The sequence below is a fragment of the Vicugna pacos genome, chromosome 34 (genome assembly GCF_048564905.1).
Source record: "Vicugna pacos chromosome 34, VicPac4, whole genome shotgun sequence".
Lineage (NCBI taxonomy): Eukaryota > Metazoa > Chordata > Mammalia > Artiodactyla > Camelidae > Vicugna > Vicugna pacos.
Genome location: NC_133020.1, coordinates 1,792,122 through 1,815,539, shown reverse-complemented (window position 1 = coordinate 1,815,539; position 23,418 = coordinate 1,792,122). Strand labels below are relative to the sequence as shown.

At 42.3% G+C, this 23,418-nt stretch overlaps 1 protein-coding gene across 1 annotated transcript in view; it reads right to left on the bottom strand.

The window, feature by feature from the left end:
* The window catches only part of PKP2 (plakophilin 2), a 75,333-nt gene that overhangs the window by 17,331 nt on the left and 34,584 nt on the right, over positions 1–23,418 (bottom strand). Inside the window, exons 5-6 of the mRNA XM_031670517.2 lie at positions 22,719–22,926; positions 13,905–14,082 (exon numbers count right to left, since the gene is read on the bottom strand). Of these exons, the coding sequence (XP_031526377.2) occupies positions 13,905–14,082; positions 22,719–22,926 (386 nt within the window). The remainder of the gene's footprint in view (positions 1–13,904; positions 14,083–22,718; positions 22,927–23,418) is intronic.

Below are 23,418 nucleotides of genomic sequence, written 5' to 3'. Positions count from 1 at the left end.
CAGTGACTAAATCTACAAGTGGAGGTTGCTTCCTTATAGAGAATTGAAGCTTATCAAATACAGCAAAGAAATGCATTTGGGATCATGTTTCAGATTCAGGTCACGTTTATATTCTGGTGTTATTATGACTATGTTCTTTTGGATTAAATGTTCCTTGCCAACATTAACCAATTAAAATTTTTTTTTCCAAAAATGTTCACAACTCTATCAACAAGAACAGCAAAAGAACAGTGCCTTCAGGTTTTTAGAGTTTTGAGAACCACCCTTATTTTCTTTTGCGAATTTAGCTTGCTAAGAACTATTCCTGTAAAATTTACCAGACCAGTTCCTTTCACTGGTAGGTAAAATATTCACAGGACAATAAAGACTTTTTGTGTATAATGTCTCAGTGTCATTCTGAACACCAAAAGAATTATAATTCTGAGAACTTTTTTTGTTGTATTTTCTTCATCTTTAAAATAATACATTGCACTAAGTGATTTCAAAAAGCCTTTCTGTCCCCTCCAATATTGCTTTCAATACATATGTCAAAGAACAAATATGCCCAGCATTATATTAAGAACCGCAGGGAACAAGGGAGGACCACCCAGGGAGATCACATCTATACGTGGAAACTGATAATGCTTGACCGTTTCTCACCTATGAAATGCAGTTTCACAATCCAGTCTAACTGTTGAGGAGATAAAACTAATTCATCTAAAAGTAAGGATATGCTAATAATTTAATGGTTGCTGAACTGACACAATGAATTTTTTATTGTAGCAAAATCCCTTCTGTGGCTGGTTTTCATCTGTTTCCAATGTAATCAAACACTGCCTTATTTTCGGCTGTACCTGAGACTTCAACCTTTGGCCATTAAAAAAGATAATGAATGGGCTCATAAATTATAAACAAAAACATTTTTACTACAGTTTTTCCTCAAGGAATGATCATCTGAACCAAGATCCTCTAATCTGCTCTCTGAGCCCTTTAAGACCACGGGATCTTCAGAAGCTGGACAAATCTGCAAATGCATCTTTTATGGTCTCCTTATTTTACACATGGAGACATTGAGGACCAGAGAGCTTAGGTTACCTTTCCTGGTGACGTTAAATTAGTGGTGAGGTCAGGATAGGAGAGCTGTTCTTTACTCTTGCACCCAGAGCGGCTCCTCTTCTAACATCCATTCACAGTTTAGCAAGGACCATCTACCCCTCAACTCCAAGACAATGTTATCATATTTGAAAGCTTCCCTTTGACCTTTTCAATCTCTGGCTTGGAGAAATGGCAGTAGTTTAAAATTGCTTTGACAAATCAAAAGGTCCTTTTCCCTGGCTAAGCCCACTACATACCTTGCAGATGGATGACTCAGCTTTGTTTCACTCCAGACTGTTTATTTTGGGTGAGTGGTAATTCAGTTTGGCAGTTCACACGCACTGACTGCTGTCTTGTAGTTTGGTATTATCCAGACTCTACTTGCTTGGAATAGGACTTATCAGGGGTTCCTGGCAGTTGATAGCTTTGCTGACAGAAAGGGCATGGAACCCCACTGCTTCAGTATTTGCCCTTGCATATCAAAAATACTTCTTTGCTTACTCAACTACCCAGAAATACCAATGATAAGGGTGGATTATTTTGTAGCAATACATCCATGAATAGAGGTCATGAGTCAGAAAGGAATTTGTTACTATACTGCTCTGAAAGTAACCAATAATTATTAGAAAATGACATATCCATCTTAAGGTATTTTTTTCCAACAACTAATAAGTATGTAGGAATCAGAGAACTAACATGGCTAACCTTTGGCAGAATTGATCCTTTTACACTTTATCTCCTGAGCCCTGAGAAATATTTATTTATAACTATTTCCTATATGTAGCCCAACAGAGGTTTAATATGGAAAATGATCTCAAAACTATACATGAAATATATCAAAACAATTATCTCGTTGAAAATTAAGAAAGGAGGGGAGGGTATAGTTCAAGTGGTAGAGCACATGCTTAGCATGCATGAGGTCCTGGGTTCAATCCCCAGTACCTCCTCCAAAGATAAATAAATAAACCTAATTACCTCCCCCTACTAAAAAGAAGAAAAAAGAAAAAAAAAAAAGAAAAGAAAGTAAAAAAGAAAAAGCATATAAACCACAGTAGTTACTCAGTAAACGTTGATCATCAGAGTTACCAATGAATATATGAGAAATGCTTAATTTAATGTCTATGGTTTGAATTTGATTAAACGATGTGTCTACTTCCCCTGGTATAATCTACCAGAAGTCTGAGTAAACGTGTGAGTACCTTTCACATAATCAGAACCGCACACCATTTTATACTGAAATTTAAAAACCAGGTCCGTGGGATTAGGAGTGGGGGCCTCGGGAGGGGAGGTCAGAGGAGGGCGTGAACCACCCTGAACATAAACACAGGGCTGTTTCAGAGCCTTTTCAGAGCTCTTCCCTCCAGTGGGGCTGAGAGGAAGTATCCCAGCTCGAACTGCGGCTTGTGCTTGATATTAAGAATTTTTCTGGTGATCTGACTTGTAAGGGATGGGAAAAAAGAGCCTCGGAACGTCGGTCTCTGAACAAAACTTCACATATTTAGACAGCTCCCAGGTGCTTTATCTGAAAGCAAATCAGTGATTCGTGACTCTCTCCAGAACCACTTATCTCACATTCCTGAGTGTCACAACAAAAAGGAGAAAAGAAAACCAAACACCCTGGACCTTGCTAGAATGAAAAGAAAGAGTGGCGTGTCTTTGTTAAGATTAATAACAGTGTGATTAAACCTTAAATTCATACGGCAAACCAAAGAATGAAAAAATGGCAAATGATAAAAAAAAACTGCAACTGAGTGTGTGTGCTCCACATTATAGTAGACACTTCGCAAATACGAGGCTATGTTTTCACAAAATTCCTCAAATTAGGGTATGCTAAAATCTCATTCAGAATCCTGACCTGGGGAGGAGGGTACAGCTCTGTGGTAGAGCGCGTGCTTGGCCTGCACGAGGTCCTGGGTTCAATCCCCAGGACCTCCATTAAATAAACTACCTTCTCCCCTTAAAACAAAACAGAATCCTGACCTGTGACTGTTTGAAAATGAGAATCACCTGCTGCTAGTGGAGTTTTCACTGGCCCTCCCTTCCGTAAGAAGTTATCAAATACAGCAAATTTGCCAGCACGGAAAGGAAACTTGTTACAACACAGAATGTCTGACCTTGGTGTATGGACACCTGACCTGGGGAAATGATGAGCTAGCATGAAAGGTTTAAGGCGAAAGGCTATCGTTAGTTACCAGGGCACAAGAATGGCAGGCAATCGCAGGGCCAGAGGGAACCTTTTGAGACACTTCACCAACAAGTAATTCTGAGACACAGAGATTTTCCTTTAATGGGGCCATTTCTATCATAAAAGGTGGCTTCCTACTAACACACAATTTACGCGTGCATTTGTAAGATCTGCTGCCCATGGGACCACTCTTAAAGGTTTAACCAGCAACTCGGACAGCGATCACCACGATAGTTTTTTTTTTTTAAACTGGGGGTGCATAATTGTTCACCAACAATTACAGGCTTCCTAACACCATGTGTTGTAAACTGTACCCCAAGTGGTGCCAGTCAATTAAGTGCTTGGTCTGAGTCCATTCTAAGACCCGACAGGCACTTGGTAAGACACTGGCTGATAAGGAGGCACCCTTCTTCCTCTAGTTATTTGAGATTTAGGTCTGGGTTTTTGTTTAACTGTCAGCTGATACATAGCAAACAGTTGAGCCCCTGTCTGTGATTAACCTAGAGAAAGCAGAGGCAGCCTGTGGTTGCACAGAACAAAAGGGGAACCTCATCTGAACTGGCAGAGGAACAAAAACCTCACGCCAAAGAAGGGCTTGTCTGTGACTCTGAAATCGACATCAGATCCTGCAGGTATCCGCAAACATCAGCCAAAGTCAGCTGTGCGCTCTGCAAACAGAAGCATCGTTGGGAGCAGAACAGAGCTCTGCAACCTCCGTGTCCTGTTCTTTCCAGGACAAGGAACGTTGACCGAACAAAGATATGTTGGCATCTATTACACGTCAAGAAACTAGAAGGTGGAGGGGAGGAAAAAGTATGTCCTTAAAAATCCTTTCGTTCTGCCTTCCTACACCTTCAGTTTTCCAAAAGCATTCTGAAGGGCCCATTTAGCCAGAAATCATCTGGTTGGTAGGTTAAGAGTCTTTTCCCCTTGATTTAGCAGGCTGTTCAAGGTAGAGTACCAAATCCCATTTTAACTGAATTACAAACAGCAAACTCATTTTAAAAGTATGCCCGGAAGCCACTGGAATTCGAGCAGACACCCTTCACACCTAAGGGGGAAGTCTGGGATGTAGATGCTTAAGACCTAGAGCAGGACACTATGGTGCTCAGATAGCCTGTACCTCCAAGATACGCCTACTTTTTTTAAATTTATTTTTTATCGAGGTAACACTGGTTTATAATATAATGTGAGTTTCATGTGTACAACACTATAGTTCTACTTCTGTCTACACTACAGTGTGCTTACCACCAAAAGTTCGGTTTCTCCCCATCACCACACCCTTTATCCCTTTCACCCTCCCCCACCCCTTCCCCTCTGGTAACCACTGCTCTGCTCTCTGTATCTAACGTGACTGTTTTTGTTAGTTTTGGTTTCTTCATTTAAAAAATTCTGTTTGTTTTTATAAAAAACAAATGCATGAAATCACATTCCACATATGAGTGAAATCATATGGTATTTGTTCTTCTCCATCTGACTTAGTTCACTTAGCATCAGGTCCACGACAGGCATACATTTTAACCCCAGGACAGCAGCAAAGTCATCAGTGGCTTTATCCAAATACATCAGCGCATTCACTGTTTTTATGATGATGACTTTAGAAACATTTAATAGTAGTTCTCTGATGACAGTATTAATGTTTTTTTTGGAAAAAGACTTCTGAGTGTCATAAGCCACGGTTAATAAAACACTACCTCTGAGATGGAGCAGGCCCCGTGGGGCACCCCTCAACCCCTGCCTCCTGTTTACAGAAAAGCTGAGTCTCCAAGCCTCCCTGAGTCACAAAGGAGCAGGCTCAAGATGCTGATGATAAAGATACTAGAGTCACAGTCTCACTGTCTGATGCACATTCCTGAGTTTAACTGCCACCAGAGGAAAAGGCTAAGCAGCACGGTGATCAGATCCATTTCCTGGCCTCCCCCCACTTCAGTTATCACATGAACTGTTACAGACGTGGTTGCCCCCAGGATCATACCCCTGCCCCTCCCTAAAATAGAAACCAATTATTCTTCTCCAAGTCTCATAAAGAAGCTGCAAAAACAAAACCCAAGAACTGGTTAAAACCAACTGGACCCACGATGGCGGAGGAGCTGACTTCCAGTAGACCTTGAGCCTCATTATACACTCATTATAATGTATTAGCATGCTAAGTGACACGCCCACCAGCGCTATGACGGTTGACGGTGGTTGCCGTGACAACGGCTGGAAAAGCCCATACAAGGACTGGGAAAAAAGGTGACTGGCTCCAGCACACCTGGAATGAGGACAGGATGGCAGAAGTCCCCAGTAAAAGCCGACACGGCCTGCCCTGGAGCTGGAGCTCTCGACTGGCCATCTTGGCTGATAGCTCCCCGCCCGAAAGCTTTGTTTCCTCTTCCTATTTTGAGCAATAAAGCAGCCTGCCTTTCACTCTGTCCCTCTGTCTCTGCTGATAATTCTTTCTCAGCCGGTGGGCAAGGACTCCCACCTTTGGTGGGCTTTCTGATTTGGGGATCTCTCTGTCTGCGAACGCTTTCAATTTACATTATACATAGAATTTTAAAATATTAGGATGCTTTTAAAAACCTCTGGCAGAGACATTCTGGGGAATTTCTTTTTCTGTTCAAGACTCAACTCATAAACTAACTGATGCAGAAAGGCAAGCAAATACAGGCCTCTTGATAAAATAAAAAAGTATTCTCCTGTTTCCTTTGCTGATTCTTACTCCTCCACATTACCCTTATTCATGTATTTTCTCTAACGATTATTCCAGGGCTGGGCCCAAAGCAGACAGACGATATGTATGAACTGGTTGGTAAGAAGAAAGAATTTATCTGGCAAGCTGAAATGTCATATAATTTCTGTGAAGTACAACTTTTAATCTGGGACCACCTGCTAAGGACACAAATAAGATGGTGGAAAATTTAGCCTGAAGAGTGGGGACCTTTGCAAGGAGGCTGCTTAATCTTTCCAATGAGACAAATACTCTTCAAAACACTGGGTTCAGGGAGACCAGAGAGGGCTGATGAGGTAGGCATGGCCATATTTGCCTTGTTTGATTGTTTGGTTTGCCTGCTTTAACAACTTAATTATTAATTGAGAGATTTTAAAAATAATGACCTAAAGCCCCTGAGGCTTAGTTTATAAAACAATAATGTTTTAAAATTACTTACACCTTTTAAAATTACTTAAAGAGAAACTCACATAATAATTTAACTCATTAAGCCACATGTTTGTACATCTAAAGTAGTCAACCTATAAAATATGATTATGACTGCTAGAGTAACATTGCTAGAAATATTGTCAATTTCATTATTTATGGACTTCATATTGGTTACATTTACACGTCAAATGTAAAGAGTTTAAACAACCAAATAACAGGCTAACGCTGATAATTAACTGCCTTTGTATTTCTGGAAAAGTCACTCTCCATCCAGCCTGAACAACCTGGATACTTTTGCCAGCTTTCTGTCTCATTTAGACTGCCTCAGCTAACATTCTTCTAGTGTATGTTAAGTTATTTTCTAGAAGTAAATTACCACATTTAGATTATGGTTTAAAAAAATAAGTTCTGGCCTGCTTTTAAATCTATAGTCTTACAAAAAAAGAGTACCAAATCCCATTTTATTTACTATTAAGTGAAATTAGAACCTCATTTAATTATTTATAAATGATCCAATTCTTAATTATTTAAATAATTAAACAGTATTATGCAGAGAGACAGACTCCTTTTCTCTCAGGAGTATTCAGAATAAGGCATAACTGAGCAAAGATACACTGGATGAAAAACAAAATTAAGGAAATACAGATTCACTGAAGGTCTGAAGTATGATATCCCAAAATGCATAAAGAATTTTGGAACACAATGCTACGTTTCATTGTACAGGAGTAGATGGATATAATGGAATAAATTAAAAATTTACATGGAGATACTATTTTTCTGGAAAGGAGATGGTACCGATGTTACAAAAAAACTTGCCGTTAACCCAGAGACTAACTGGGAAAAAGACCAGTAACCATAGCTTTTCTTTCTAAGGTACAGGTTGCTTCCTCTGACCACTCCCCCCTCAGCTAGATTTACAGTGATAAGTGGCAATGGAAGTTTCTTTTAAGACAGTCCTAAATTTTAGTACAAATAACTACATTGTACATTCATCAAAACACATTCACTGTAGCGCGACACACGTGGGGAAGAGCGGGTTTAAGTCATCTGCAGGAGAAACGCAGTGCCAGTTGCTTCTCCTCTTTAACTAGCATACAATAAAATTAAGAAAAAGGCGTATGTTTCATAATGTGCTACAGTCACGTTCTGTCATTTTGTCCTATTATCCTAAACAAAATGGCAAATTCTGGGCTGGCCTTTACCATGCAGAAACCGTTGCTAATCAGATTGTGGTGATAAGATTAAGGCAGCAATTTTATAAGCCTTTCTCATAAGTAAATGGTTAAATAATAGGAGTTTCGGAAAACAACTTTCAGGGCTTTGTGAATTTGCATTTTTAATATGACTATATTGAAAAATGATAAACTAGTGAGAGATTGATGGGCTTTTAAAGACTGAAGGGGTCTGTTCACACACCTATTCACCCTTTGCCAGCTCCCTAAGTGTGACTCCAGTCAACGCTTTTCCCCACCTCCCAGGAAACATCAGGTAAGCAACTCAATGCTTCCGGAATCATCTTTTCAAACCCATCAAACGGACTGTGATTATCTCTGCCGGCGCCTTCCCCCCACTGACCCCGGAGCTTCTCCAGAGCAAAGACAGGTCCCACGCCCCTTAGAAATTTCAGAAATTTAAACAGAGCTTTGGATTCAGCAGGCACTCGAGGACTGGAAAGGGCTGGATAAGACCAAGAGGGAAGACAGACCAAGTGGTGAGACCCCAGGGAGGCTGGATGAGTCGCTTTTCTCAAATTTCTGATAACGGTTTCTACCATCGCCCAAGAGTCACTAGCACTTAACTTCTTCAGCTGAAGGATGAGGCTGTGAACAGAGGCTGCCTCAGAAGTGTCTGCTTGGCCTGCAGTGTCTTCCAGAATTTTGAATGGCCACAGCTTCTGGGGCAAGCATTTTTACCCATTCTCTCATCTGACAGCCCCGACCATTCTCAGTGGTCTCACCCCTGTCCACTTAAGCTGACCTCTAAGTTGTTTCTACCTCATCTCCTTTAAGAGAGCAAGGAAGACTGAGGGGAGTGGAGGGAAGAAAGGAAAGAGGGAAGGAAAGAGGAGGAAAAAAATCATGAGGATATGGAGGAATGGAGGAACAGTGATCAATCTTTGGCTGAAATTTTGGACATACACCCTGATAATAACCACTGGTTTCATGTCACATCCAAGGGTTTCCAAAAGCTTGGTGATCAGTGAGGTGGAACATACAGATTCAACAGCCACGTCACACCAATTCCCAGTGAGTTTCCCACACGAAGGAGAAGAGCAGGGGCTCATAACAAGTGTGTATACGAGGGCTGCACAACCAGAGGGCAGCTAGAGCTTTTTGGTAATGTACGATTCTATGTCACATAAATCTTTTGGAGTCTGAAATATTTGGGAGAGTATCCTACTAATTACAACGAGCTATTTTAACTGTTACGTTGCCTGCCCTCAGTAAATGAAAATAATTTGGAAAAAAGAATAGGGGATTTTAGCAGGTTTTCTCCACACACACAAAAAAGGGAGGGGGTGGGGAAGGCTGAAACTTCACATTCCCTTCCAAGGTTTCCTTCAAAGGAACTATTTCTTCTTTGGAAAGGGATGTATAAGGAGAAATACGACTTTTTACCCTAATTATCCACATCCTGATGTTAATCAACTAATGGAAGTTCAGAGCCAGTGGTGTGCTGATTTGACAACCAGCTTTCTGGGGACGGGGGAGTCGGGAGGGCTCAGGTTTGTAGCGTTTGCCAATTTCTGTGGTGTAAATACTCCCATCATGGCTGACTTGAAGCTACCAACATGATGTCACTGCCCGTGGAGGTACGAAGAGAACGTGACAGCTGCTCTTGCTGGCTCTAGCACAAACTGTGTATCAATTTATTTTTCCTCTCCTTGGCTTTTATTATTCATTATGAACTGGAGTTCACTGTCACAAGTCTGTTAATGAAGCCAACATTTTACCTGTAGGGATGTACCCTGTACCACTGCTGATTAAAGACGGGGGAAGTCCCTCTCAGACCTGATCTCACTGTCAAATCAGTCAAGGGACAAAGTCACTGGTGTATGTAGAAGTTTTACTCCGAAGTAGATGGAAGGAATTTAGCTACACTAACCCAAGTCAACAACAAAGCCAAAAATACCTGTCATGTTGCCAATTCATTGCCAGCTCTACACCCAGTGGGGGGGGGGGCAATACCTCCAGAGAACTTGCAGCGATGAAGATACTTACTAACTTGATGACTTTTAATGCAGTTCAGAGCCACTCTTATTAGAACTAGTCAACACCTGTCTTAAAATTCTTTTTGAGTAACCAGGAGTCATAAATCAGCAGCTCTTCACAAGAGAGCTCGAATGTCATGGAAATTGAGACTATCTGATTGCAGGTTCTCTGTAGGTTTTTTGCATTCCGACTCACATCTTACTGACCACGAAGTAGGAAACTCATGTGACATCTACCCTGGAGATGTCTGCGAAGCACCCCCTTCCTTGAAGAGACCTCCCATCTCATGGGCTTTGTATCTTCTCTGTTTTTATGAAGTGCAGTGCAGAGTTCCACTTACACAGAACTCACTAAAAACAACAACAACAAAAAAACCAGAAAAAACACTGACACCCAGATACAATGCCCATGATGAGACCTGAACACGGCTGTAAATTGCCTTCCTTGACCCCGTGAGGCTGTGAGAGGTGAAGGGCAGAGGCTTTGCCACAACAGCCTGTAGACATGTGACTAATATTAACGTATCAGCGTGCCGATGAAGAGCTTTGGCTTTGGAGACAGGCTCCTGATATTAGAATTCTAGCTTTGTCTCTTACTAGCTGTGTGATGTTGAGAAATCGCTTCACCTCTCTGAGCCCCCGTTTCCTTATCTCTACACTGGGAAAGTCTACTTTATAGGAGTCGCTGTGAGAGCACACTCCCTCTGCCGTGTTTCTTCCCTGCTGTCTCCTCTTGGCACCTGGCAGCCCGGGGAAGAAGGCAGCGAGAGGAAATCCCCACAATGCATTCTGAATGGTTTGCAGAGCATACAACACGATAAATGTTGGCTATTATTATAACTTAGATACACAGATGGAATGAGAACAGACATTTCAGTAAGCAAATACTATGATGCTCAATTTCCCAGATTTTCTTTTGCTATATTCTGCTCCTGAAAGAAGTTTAAGTAGAATTTTTTTTAAAAACCTTTTAATGTTTGGAGTCTGTGAAGCCAAACTTCCCATTATAGGCAAATGCTTTGAAGATGCATTGTAAATGCCCATTTTTGTAAGTTAATCATGGTTATCTTGGGAGAAGAACAGTTTGTTCTTTGAAGACAAAAATAAAGGTGTCTTTGGTTAACTAGCATTTTATATTCATTATGCTGCAATAATTAAAAAAAAAAAAGAAAAGGAAGGAATAAAAATTAACTCTTTAACATTACTTTTGAGGCCCTCACAGTCTGGCCCTAGCTTAAGTCTGCAACTTCTGTTTGATTACTTTCCATCACAAATTAGATACCTTGCCTTGGAAAAGTATGCCACAATGAATACATGTGTGTTCATGTATGACTGAAAATTGTGCTCTACATTGGCAATTGACACAACATTGTGAACTGACTATAACTCAATAAAATAAAATTTAAAAAAAGATTTGATGCCTTGCCAGACTTGACTATCCACCTAACTTATCATGGACTTTCGCTTGCCCACTCATTCATTCATTCATTTCACTCAAATACTTTACATTTGCTAACTATATCCCAGAAACTTTGCTAGGTGCTAGGAATTAGAGATTTAAAAATACATAGGCTTAGCTCTTAAAAAGTTCACAATTTAGTAAAACAGGTATGTAAATAACTCATCATAAAAGCAATAATGTGACACCAAATCCGTACGGAGGAGGCGTACCTACAGAGGCCTGTGTGAATTCTTAAAAACAAGTAATGGCTCCTGCCTGGGGAGGCAGAAAAATGTTCTACAGAAAAGGTGGACTTTATCTTTGGTGTGAAATGATTAGGAGATTAAGTCATTCAATAGGCAGATGACAGAAAATGTTCATCAGGCAATAAAACAGAATAACGTCTTGAGTATATAAAACACCTTGACTAGGCCACCTAGGCAAGTTAAGCACTTTGGTGGGTATGAAGTATGTTTGCGGGAAAACGGGAAATAAGGTTGTGAGGAAGGTTGTGGAGAGACTTGAAAGGTTGTACGCGCTGGCACTGAGCAAGGTGTCTCCTGTTTCTGTTCTGTTTGCCCAGCCAGTGTTCCCCTCCCTCTTGTTATTTTAACAGACTTTGCTGCCATCCTTGCCGTGAAGCAAGGATCTGATTCAGGTCTGGCCCATCCCGGGGGCAGGGGCTCAAAGGATGTGCTTCTCAGAAGCAGGGCCGGGCTTCAACCTTCCCTGAGACCGACGAGCAAGCGGCGAGCCTTTTCTGCGGGGCGGCTGAGCAAGGGCCGCCCGCGCGGCCGGGGCCTGCTCCGTGCGGGAGGCCTGCTGGCGCTGGGAGCGAGCGAGCCCCATGTACAAAAGATAGCGAGGAGGCAGAGACGAGACGTACAGGCGCACCTCGACCTCTCGTGCTGTGCTTTATTGAGCTTCGCAGATATTGCATTTCTTTCTTTCTTTTTTTTTTTTAACAAACTGAAGGTTTGTGGCAACCCTGTGTTGTTAGGTGATGGTTAGCGTTTTTCAGCAACAACGTTATTTTTTAACGTATGTATGTATGTTGACTTTGAGAGACTCAGTGCCAACGCACACATAATGGACTACAACATAATGTAAACGTACTTTTATGTGCACTGGGAAACCAAAAAAAATTGTGTGACTTGCTTTGTTGCAATAATTCCCTTTACCTCGGCATTCTGGAACCAAACCCGCATTATCTCCGAGGTACGTCTGTAAACAGAGAGTCCAGGTCCCAGGGACACTGAATTTCTGTCCCCGTCCTCGAGGCCATGGTTCCTGGTGCACTTCTTTCATTGCCACAAGGGACGGTCAACATCTCAGCCACAGGACCCTTAAGGGAGTCTGAGTTGTGTTTCTGCCATTTTCAACGGAAGGAGCCCTGACAGAACTATCTGCCACGTTAATACATTACTCTGTTGCACCTGGTAAGGCAATGGGGGCTACAGAAAAATTTTGAGAGGCAAAGTGTTCTTAAATGGATCAGCATGTTTTTATGAATCAAAAATATGTTAGAAAAGCAGTTCCAATGGAATGGACAGAAGACACATTTCAAGGGAGACTGTTTGGAGATCTAGTCTGAGTACTGCCATTGTCCAAGCAAGGCCCAGCTCATCTGGCACCTCTGGTCCCACTTAGCTGGCACGAACAGTCCTTCGTTCTGCATTCCTGCAGCAATTTACTGGTACCTCGGACACGTGGTCCTCAAACTTCAGCAGCCACCAGTCACCTAGAGGGCTTGTTAAACCTGGATTGCTGGGCTCCACCCTGAGAGTTTCTGATTTAGTAGGTCTGGGGTGAAATTCGAGAATTCTAACAAGTTCAGGGGCCATGCTTTGAGAACCACTAACACGTTTCACTGTATCCTTGTTTGTTTGCTCATCTGCATCCCCTGCTAGATGCAAGGTTCCTTAAGAATTCTCTTATTTCCAGCTTTGTAAAACTCTTAGCGGCTAGCCTAACGCTTTATAAAACATTGGCATTTCATATGCATTTCTGTGGAGATAAGACAAACATCTTACCATAATAAATTATCAGTTATCATCCAAACAGATTCCCTCAAAAAGTAAGACTAGAGATTGTAATGAGTGCAACTAGAGAAATGATCAAAAGGCAGAATATATTCCGGACTTCTTTCGGGCTGCCTAATTTTGATTACACATCTATCTGGTTTCTTTTAATCCCTGGACATAAAGGACATGATTATTTTCAAATACACGTAAGAAAGCTTGATATGCATGATCCTAGAGAAGCTAAGACTAGCATTTCTTCCTTGCTTCTATTTCCTCTTGGTTTAGCTGGCATCTGATAGCCCAGGGAAGAAAACATTTCAAGCATTTTTCATCCCAATATTTAGAAACGCTGATCAAACTAACCTCTTCTGTAGCTGTTCCTGTGGAAAGACAATCTGTCTGTTTAGGATTTGCTGCCTATTTAAAAACACCAGGTTCAAAACTATCTTTTAACCTTGTCATTAAATGATATTTTTGTGAATTAAAAACCAGCATGGAACCTGGCTTAGGCCCTGTGAGACAGGAAAGGCCAGTCTGCATAGAATTGTAGGTGCTCGGATTGGCCTTCTGGTTTCTCTGGTGGAAATGACACACCCTCTCTCCCGAGCTGATGGGGGTAGCTTCTGGAATCAAACATGTCTCGGAAAAATACTCTGTAGCTATTTGACCTTTCTCACTGTCTCTGCATTGTGCTTCTAGTGTTGAAGTGATCTTTACAATTCTCACAGTATCGCCAGGTACTGGCGTGGCGTTTTAGACCGATCAGGATGCAGCCTGTAAGGTGTACAGAGTAAAGGCCGAGGGGCCTTGCTGCAGAGGGCCATTACCTTAGACATCCCGTGACGTTGTAGAATATATCAAAGTCGAGCAAGCCGTTCGCTTTGGGGTAGTCTCCTTCCGGCCAGCCCGAAAAGGGGATGACGACGTTCTCGGTCAGGGTGAGCAAGGCTTCTGTTATCATGAGATTCTTCAGTCTGTCATTGGAGGACAAATTCCACAGCAAACCTAGAAGAGCAAAGAGTACCATGAAAACACTACAGGACTAGGTCAAAATGACTGCTGAAAAGATCATTTGGTTAAGGCCGTCACCCCGAGAGCTGCGGTGAGTTATAAAAGGGAAAAACAAACCAAAGCAAAACAAGGTAGGGGGAGACAGCCCTTTTCCCAACAGAAGGAACCTGCATTAGATGGCCATGGAAACTGAGCCACACGAACCATTAAAAATACACGTGTACATACACATCCAGAGAGAGGGGAAGAAAAGAGAACTTACAATGTCAAACTACGCAGGTTTGAATTAATCAAGAGCGTCAACAAACGCCGGAAATCTTTATTGCTGTTTCTCTCAGAAGATCCTACCCCAAAGCTGACCTAATTCCAGGCTCACCAACAGGAAAGCTTGAAATGACCCTACTGTAACTAAAACTGTAAGAATCATGTTTTTTTCTCCCTCAGATACACGGAGAGAACATCTCAGCCCGCCTCCGGCTTCCCAGCTCCTGCAACTCCCCCCTGACATCTGCCTTCCAGTAGGAGCAGGGAGGGCCCGCAGACAGCCTTTGCCTCTGCCCGTCAGCAATAGGCCGATCAACATCACGATTAGTATTTATGAACGCCTCCTACCGAATGACAGACGTTATGGTCCTCCCACAGTTCACACTGGTGCTTCCCCGTCTATTATTTACTAGTTTGGCAGAGAAGGAGAGACCAGAGCATTTTACCTGCCAAGCTGCGTGGCCTAAGCACTGCTCTAAGACTCGTATCACTTCCCTCTTCCTCCTGAATACCCCCCGCCCTCCACTGGGAGAGAAAGGCCGCGTAAGCCAACTCGGGGAGAAATTAAGAAGACAGAACACTGTCCCCTCCAGGGCACTGGTGGGACAGAGACCGGAAGGACTTTACAGCTATTGGTTGCTACTCCAGTGACTCCCAGCAGGTGTCAAGTTGCTTTGCAGGTCATTCATTCTCCAGTTATTTACTCTAACTATTGTCCAGGAAAGGAGAATGAGAGAGGGGACAGAAAGAGAAGGGAGCTTCATCCTCTGTGCACACCCCCACTGCCCATCAGTAATTCCTTCCTCTTAAATTTACTGCCTTGTTGGCATGAAGGAAGAAGGAAGCGCAGACATACAGGACAGCCCACTTTATGAAGAAAGCAAATATGGCGGTCGTGGCTGAAATACGTGATGGTATCACCCTCCTGACTTGAATGGCTGAAATAATGGTTCTGTATGATTGAAACTTGGTAATTATTCAACCAGACTTGTATTTGGCCCATCAGTGAGAACATTCTAGGCCTAATGCAGCATTTTGGGCTTAAGCAGTTTACTGTGGCCGTGTCCAAGTAACTCATTTTTAAAATAACCAAATTTCAACTGCAGCCTAGACCTAGCTTTGATGAGAGAAGAGCAATGCTGGCTCTAGTGTCTTGTGAGGACTAGAATTCTGGTTTTGGGGGGGAGGTCTTTTCCTGACCAAACTGGCATTTGGGGTTAGTCGTGAGCAATGTCTCAGCCACAGGTTTTGCAACACAATGACCTCATTAGTCCCACCTCCGGAGAAGAGGCCCCAGAAGGGGGAGAGGCGGAATAAAACTCCAAAACACGCCCAAGGTGGCTGAAAGCAATTTAAAGGCAGGTCTCAGGATGAATTTTGGTTACTAAGCTACAAAAGAAAACCAAAAAGAAAATAGAGAAAAGGGGGGAAAAAAGCTTCCTGTTCTAAATAAGCAAACAAATTCACAGTCTCTGCCTGCCAGAGGCTTAACAATGTGAGGCACAATGACATTTTCTCCTTTTAAAAAGGACCACACAGAGCACTCAAAGGCAAAGTACACCTTACAATAAAAACCAGAGAGGATTAATTTGAACAAAGGGACTGGAATTTCCCTTCAATAGTCAATGTCCTTTGTAGCCTGGCAAGCTCTCCCGTTTCTATAGAGGTATAGGGTTTGGGGGGTTTTAGTATAGTTTTTGCATTTTTACTGTAGGATCTTGTATAGAAATGTCACACCTGCCAAATTTCTGTATGGTACAAAGCTAGGAGTGAGCTTAAATGTTCCCTGGAGATTTGGCAGCACACGTACTTAGGCACACCTCCCTCACATCTACATACAAAATCAATAAATGACCAATTACAAATTGGGAAAATATGCATGCTAATATGAGACAAAGGGTTAATACCCTTAATACACAGAGTTCTCAAAAATCATTAAAAAATTCAACTACTAGTAAAAAACATTAACCCAAAGCTAAGAGTCTAATATACATAGGAATGCATGTTCTCCAGTAACTAAAGAAATGCAAATTTAACTGCTACTCATCATTTTCTGTGGCTACAGGAGACAAAACCAGAACCAATGAGTGGTAATTCTAGGGAAGGAGATGCTGGCTCACTGAAAGAACAAACTTCTAGGACAGCGCTGAAGCAAACAGAAGAATCTGATTGTAAAAGATCCAGCACTATTGCTGGAGCCAATAAAAAAGTCTTCATAAAAAATCAAAATATCCCCAAACTGGAGTGTCAGACGGGACTAGCCGCTTCTCACTGAACTCAAATTTACTAAACCTGATGTCTCAGGATAGATTCCAGGAATTTATAATTAAAAAAAAATGATTCCCATTTCTGGCACCAGGAAATAAGTGACCCTGAATGTATGTCCCTTTCAATGATTAGGTTCTATAGTCCCTGATATAATATTCACAGTTTGGGTTTTCATCTGTCTCACTCTTAACTTCTAGTCAATTTATTCATAGAGCCTAAATTTCTACTACTACAGTTCTTTGTTGTAGCTGTTCTATCTGTAATTTTCTATCACTAAGCTCTCATTCTAGTCAAAAAAAAACCCAGGAAACTGGACTCTGGTCAGGGATATACTTTGAATAATTAGCAATTATAAGAGAGATCATGATAACCGCATTCACTATCCAGAAACTTATTGCCAATTGATATTTACAAGATATAGTTACCTAGTAAAGGGATCTTATAGATATTAAAACCCATGTTTTATTGACACTGCCCTCTTCTAGAACTGGAAATAGACTTATTTTGTTACCAAAGAATAGGTTCTTCTCTTGCACAGAAAAGAACTGAAGAGCAAGGCAAAAAAAAAAAAAAAAGCCAAATGAACTTATATATAAAACAGAAACAGACTCACAGACATAGAATACACACTTGTGGTTGCCAGTGGGGAGGGGAGTGGGAAGGGATAAACCGGGAGTTTGAGATTCGCAGATACTGACAGGTAGATATAAAATAGACAAACAAGTTTAACTGTAGAGCACAGGGAAATACGTTCAATATCTTGTAGTAGCTCATGGTGATAAAAAATGAAAACGAATATATGTTGTTATATATGTTGTTCATGTATGACTGAAGCATCGTGCTGTACACCAGACACTGACACAGCATTGTAAACTGACTATACCTCAACTAAAAAAAAAAAAAAAGAGCAAGGCATAGTAAAGCGAAAGCAAGTTTATTTAGAGAGATACATACTCCATGGACAGAGCTGGGTCTGTCTCACTCAGAAGGGAGAGTGGCTTAGGAGATACAAATTCCATAGACAGAATGTGGGCCAGCTCAGAAGGTGAGAGGGAGAGAGGCCTAGAGGTGCGGGGTGTTTAGTTTAAAGTAAAAGTAGATACACACTCCACAGACAGAGTGGCGGGCCGTCTCAGAAGAAAGAGAGAGAGAAGAGCCATAAGGTGCAGAGTTGTCAGTTTTTATGCGCTCAGTAATTTCATATGCTAACGAGTGGGAGGGTTATTCCAACTACTTTGGGGAAGCAGTGGGGACTTCCAGGAACTGGGCTGCTGTCCACTTCTTTGACCTTCTACGGTCGGCCTGGGAACTTTCATGGCGCCTGTGGGGGGGCCATGGGCTCAAGGTCCACTGGAAGTCAAGTCTTCCGCCATCTTGGTCCTAACCTGTTCGCGCTGTCCTCAATGGCTGTGTCCTTCCTTCAGTGGATGGGCCCTGCCCTCTTCCTTCCGGTCTCAATTTAACTAAACTCCCATCAGGTTTAGGGAGCAAAACTTGCAAATTTTATGATGAAATGAATCCCTATCTTCAGAAGTAGGGTCGGAGGAGGAGGAGGACCAGGAGGAGGACTGGCTCTTTTTAACCTTGTTTTTCAAAATGATCACAGAGCAGGAGGAATATATTTTTACAGTTTCCCTTGCACAAATACACTCCTCCTTTCACCTAACTTTTGTCAGTCTTACCTGGAATATCACATTATTGCAAAGGCCATTTATTTGAAGCTATAAATAAATCCAAGGTAACCTGCTGCACCATTACCAACACAGAATAAAATAATGTACACTTTAAGAAGGTGCATAATGAGCATTCTATATAACAAAATGTTCTCAGCATTTTATGAAAATACAATCCAATTAAATATTTCCATAAAATATACAGAGGTCTATATGCATTTTCAACAAATTCCATTGACAATCATCCCGACTCTTCCTTATACAATTTGCAGAAGAGGGACGAATGATCCCCTACCTTATTATCATGACCTGTTTTAACTCCAAGCAGAGCCCTACTCACTCGAGCAAGTGCTCACTATTGAGTCACCTTAAAAGTGAACGTCTGAGACCACTAGGTACTGTTCTCATTTCCACGCAAGTACCCCACCACACTCACTCGGCAAGGGAGGGGGGGCATCTCATGGGGGGAAAGTCTTGACGATCCGGAAGTCTTTTCATCTGAAAGGAAGAGCCCCCCCCCCCCCCGGCTGGTACTGAAAACGCAGAAAAGTTACATGAGTTGACTTTCTTTCCCAGCAAATAAAGCTCTGGTACTGAACTTCTTATGCACATACAGAAAAAGATGGTTTATTTTTTCACATCTTGGCCAGAAATGTCAGGGTCTTATCTGAAAACACACCTAATTCTCTCATTTGCCTGTAATCTAGACAGCCCCAGGCCATAAATCTCTTTTTTATATTTGGTCAGACACCCACAGCTGTTGAGAAACTTACATGAGACCACAGTTGTTACTGGAATAATATACTGGCATGAAGTGAGTGGCAATTTAACATTAAAAAGGTGCAAAGGTAGTTCAGAGAAGCCTCTTCCTTCAAAACCGTGCTGAGAGGAGGAGGGGGGCTGACAGCACAGTAGGATGGTCCTTGAAAATGCTTCAGAGAGAAGTGATATTTGAGCAGCTTTTGAAGAACGAGAGAGTTTACCAGGTGGTCTAGCTGTGGAAAAGGGTTCCACTCCAAGACAACGGCAGAGGCAAAGATATCAAGACAGAAGGGCCACAGGATAGACCAGCAAATTCTTTAGGACTTCAGAGCCAGGGCTAGAGGGGTATGAAAGGAGACATTGCTCCAATGGTCACCAGACTCATATCATAAAATCTCTGGGTAGGATGCTACAGAGGACGGACTTTAACTTATAGGTAATGGGGAGCATAATGGGACAGTATTTTCCTTTTAGAAACAAATCTGCCAGAAGCAGAGTGGTGAACCAAGGCAGTGGCAAGAGGAAAGACAGGAAAAGGCTGAAGAGGGGCAAGGGAGAGCTCTCCGATCTGAGATTCTCAAAGACAAGCCTCTTCCCAGAGAACCATAAAAATGAGTCACTCTCTGCCCCAAAAGCAGTCGGTGTGAGCCACTTCGATACCGCGCAGCAAATGCTTAGGTAACACTGGGCTCAAATCTGGGCTTTGCTCTTGGCTAGCTTTGCAGCCTTGAGCAACTCACTTAACCCCCCGAGCCTCGCACAGATCACATGTAAACAGTCAATGATACCATTAGCTGACGGAGCCGCCAAGAGGAACAAAGGTAAAACAATGGAAACTCTTAGCTTACGACTAGCACCTAACAGGGGCTCAATAAAAAGATGTTTCAGAAATAGCCAAGAAAAGATTCACATACAGGGTTACTTGCTTTGTGTTCCTGAACAAAAATATAAATGTCAATATCAAGTCAACAATTTATTTCTGAGGCTCAGAAAACACTTATTTAGTTGCTTCTTTTAATAGAACCAAAGGAAGTTATTTAGAAGGATTTGTATCAAACATTCAAATATCAACTCAGTTAACATGTAATGAACTCTTTCTGGTAGGGATGTTTGCTTTTACTGGAAATCCTGGGAACTGCACCATCAGCCGCCATTTATCAGCTCCGCAGATTATCTAAGGATGACTGAATGGCTTCTATGGCGTCAACACCACAGAACATTCTCTGTCCTTTGTTTCCTATTCCTTATACAAAAAAAGAGGAAGTTCATAAACAATAAATAGATTGTTTCCTTGACACACACCCACATACCCTCCCAAGCTTTCTAGCTACTGTTCACCCCAACCTCAGTCACTCTATGACCCAAGTTTCCTCGAAATGACCAGCAGCTTCTCTGCTTCGTCACGTTCACTTTGCTGGAAATAAAACTGATCCTCCTTCAAAACGCCAGCCCAAAGCCTTTCCCTCTTTTAAGGTCCACAGTGAAACGTATCTCCTTCGTGGAGTCCTCTTTGACTGTAAAACAGGAAAATTGGTTTGAGTCTCTTTGTGGTTCAGTACTGTATTTTAATGAGGAAAACACTGGGTCCTAACTGTGAGGTTTGGTTGCTAATTTTTTTTATGCCAACCATCACATAATTGTTCATGTTTTATTTAGTAGATGGAGAATAAAGTCTACAATAAAGTCTCTCTCTCTCTAGACTGTGATTCACCCCTCAGCACTTGAAGGCTGCTCTGTAAATGCTGGCTGAATGAAAGGATGAATGAATGAATGAGTGAGATCACTCTTAATTTCTGCAGGTATTTTAACAGAAGTCATGGATATGAAAGGAAGTCTCTCGTGGGACATGACAGCATGCTGGGTGGAAGGGCAGGATGTTGTAACCCTTCATATAGTTTTACAAAATTAAAATACATCAAAACAGAAAAAATGTGATATTTTGAGACGTAAGTGGGTAGAAAATATCATGATAACATTTTTAAAGAAAAAAGAAAACTGCTGTATTATAAAGAACAGTAGAAGTGCAACGTAAATTCAATTCAATTTGAAACAATATTTATGGAGTATCTCATTTAAGTAAGTATGGACACTGTTGAGATAGGAGGGGAGGAGGCAGGGCACAGCCATTAAAGGAATGACACAGCGACTGAAGGTTCAACCCCCTGACCTTGAGCTTCATTGCACGTTCACTGTAATACACAAACACGCCAAATGGCGTTTCCACGGGCGCCATGATGCTTCCAAGGCTGACCACAAACGGTCAGGAAGTGGGTGGTGGCCCAGCTCCTGAGACTCCCAGCCCCTTCCCCAAGGTAGCTGGAAGAATCTCCGCCCGGTTAGCACACGAAGTCGCGGAGCCCACAGAAACTAACCGCCCCGCAGCCCGTGGCATCCCTCGCCTCGCGAGGTGGCCCGCATGGTGCCAGTGGAATGTGTGTCTTCCAGGCCTGTCACTCTCTCCTGCCTTCAGAGGCAGCCGGCACTCTGTCTACGGAGCGTGCATCTCTCTCTGCATAAATCTACTTTCAGTCAACTGTGGCTCACTCTCGCCTTCCTCCCTGCGTGAAGCCAAGGACCCTCACTCGGCGGGGTGCATCCCAGGGACGCGCCCGAGACCTGGGACGCAACCACCCTCCGGCGCTCCGTTCTCCTGTGTCATCCCTGTAACTATTACCATTATAAAACAACAACAACAACAACAAATTCATATATTATAAAGGGTTAACTTCTTTGAACCTTAATTTCCTCATCTGTAAAACTGAGATTTAACACCGGGCAACACCTAAAAATACCTCAGAACCTAAGGTTTTTATGATAATAAATTAAAAATATCTATCACTGGGGACACCGAAGCTACTTAATGAAAGTGTCCCCAAGGCAACACCACTGACGACCACTCTCGGGAATGCTTCTTGCGCTGTTTGTAGTGTGTTCAGGGAGCTTCCACGGAGACCTGAGGAACCATTTTCATTTCGTTTTCAGTGAACCATTTGTCTCCCCCGCCACATGCACTATTCGTTTAAGTGGAACCGCGTCTCCCTTCTCCATGCGTCAAGGGCCACTAAAACCACTGCTTTAGTTCTAGCCGATTATTATTTTATTTTTCTAATCTATGGGCAGAAAGGACTTATTTATTTGCTCAAATCAGTATTTGAACAGAAATATAAAGTGGAGAACTGAGAAACATACCCAGTCCTGCTTTGCTTCTTTTTTCGGGGGTAGAGAGGCTGGTGAGCTAGGAAGTTGGTATTGGGGGGAGTCCAGGTGATGCAAGGCGCATAGAATTTCTAATTAATATTAACTAGGGGGGAGGGTATAGCTCAGTGGTAGAGCGCATGCCTAGCATGGACAAGGTCCTGGGTTCAATTCCCAGCACCTCCATTAAAATAAATAAATAGACCTAATTACTCCCCCCTCCCCCCAAGACAACAAAAAATTAACCAAAAGCCTCAGAATAATTTCTCCTTTGGGAAAAAAAGGGAATTCGAACTCGACTTGAATCTCGGGTCTAAGCCAGCAGTGATAATGTTCCTTGAAAGCCAGCCCTCAGGTAACAACGAGCCCATGGATCGTCTGTTCCAGGAAACTTAAGAAAAACAGGCGACATAACGCATCTGGCTGAGACGCACTGTGCCATCCCCCGTGGCGCTCAGCAAACACTACCTGTTATTTGCTTCTTTGTCTCCAAGTCTCTGGTTTGCTTCAGCACCTGGAGCAGCTGACGGACTCCGCCGAGTTCAGCTACCTCCAATTTGTTGTCATTGTCTTCAAACACCAAGTTTCTCAAGGCTCCACACACGGCTCGCTGGACGTCTTCATTCTGAACCTTCAGGAGCTGTAGGAGCTTGGGGATGCCGTGAAGCTGATTAACCTGGGGAAGAAGTGGATGCACACTTCAGATATTTATTCTGTTTGATGTGGCATTAAAGATACTCAGTGTAACATGAACAAACAGATGAGTTCATTGATTTTGGTGATAACTCTCATCAATCAATGTGTGGCACAGCCTGGGACACTCAGTGCACAAGATACCCCTGCTGCAAGGCAGTATCTCTCAAGGAGCTTACAGCAAAGCTGGGAAGGGAAGACAGAAACCCATGAGAAAACTGAAGGGCAAAGTTAAGTGACAAGCAGTGGATAAGTGACAATTAAGTGGACAGAAACAGTGAAATGATAAAAGTCTTAATCATTATAAAGATGAAGAGAACTGAGAATAAGAGGAATAAAGAAAGTTTTATGAAAGAATAACATATTACAGTGTTTCTTCCAGAACAGAACTTAACAATTATTATAAACTGAATACAAATTACCTTCATCAGTAGTAGAAATAAAAATGTATTCACCAAGGCAACTGTAGTAGCAA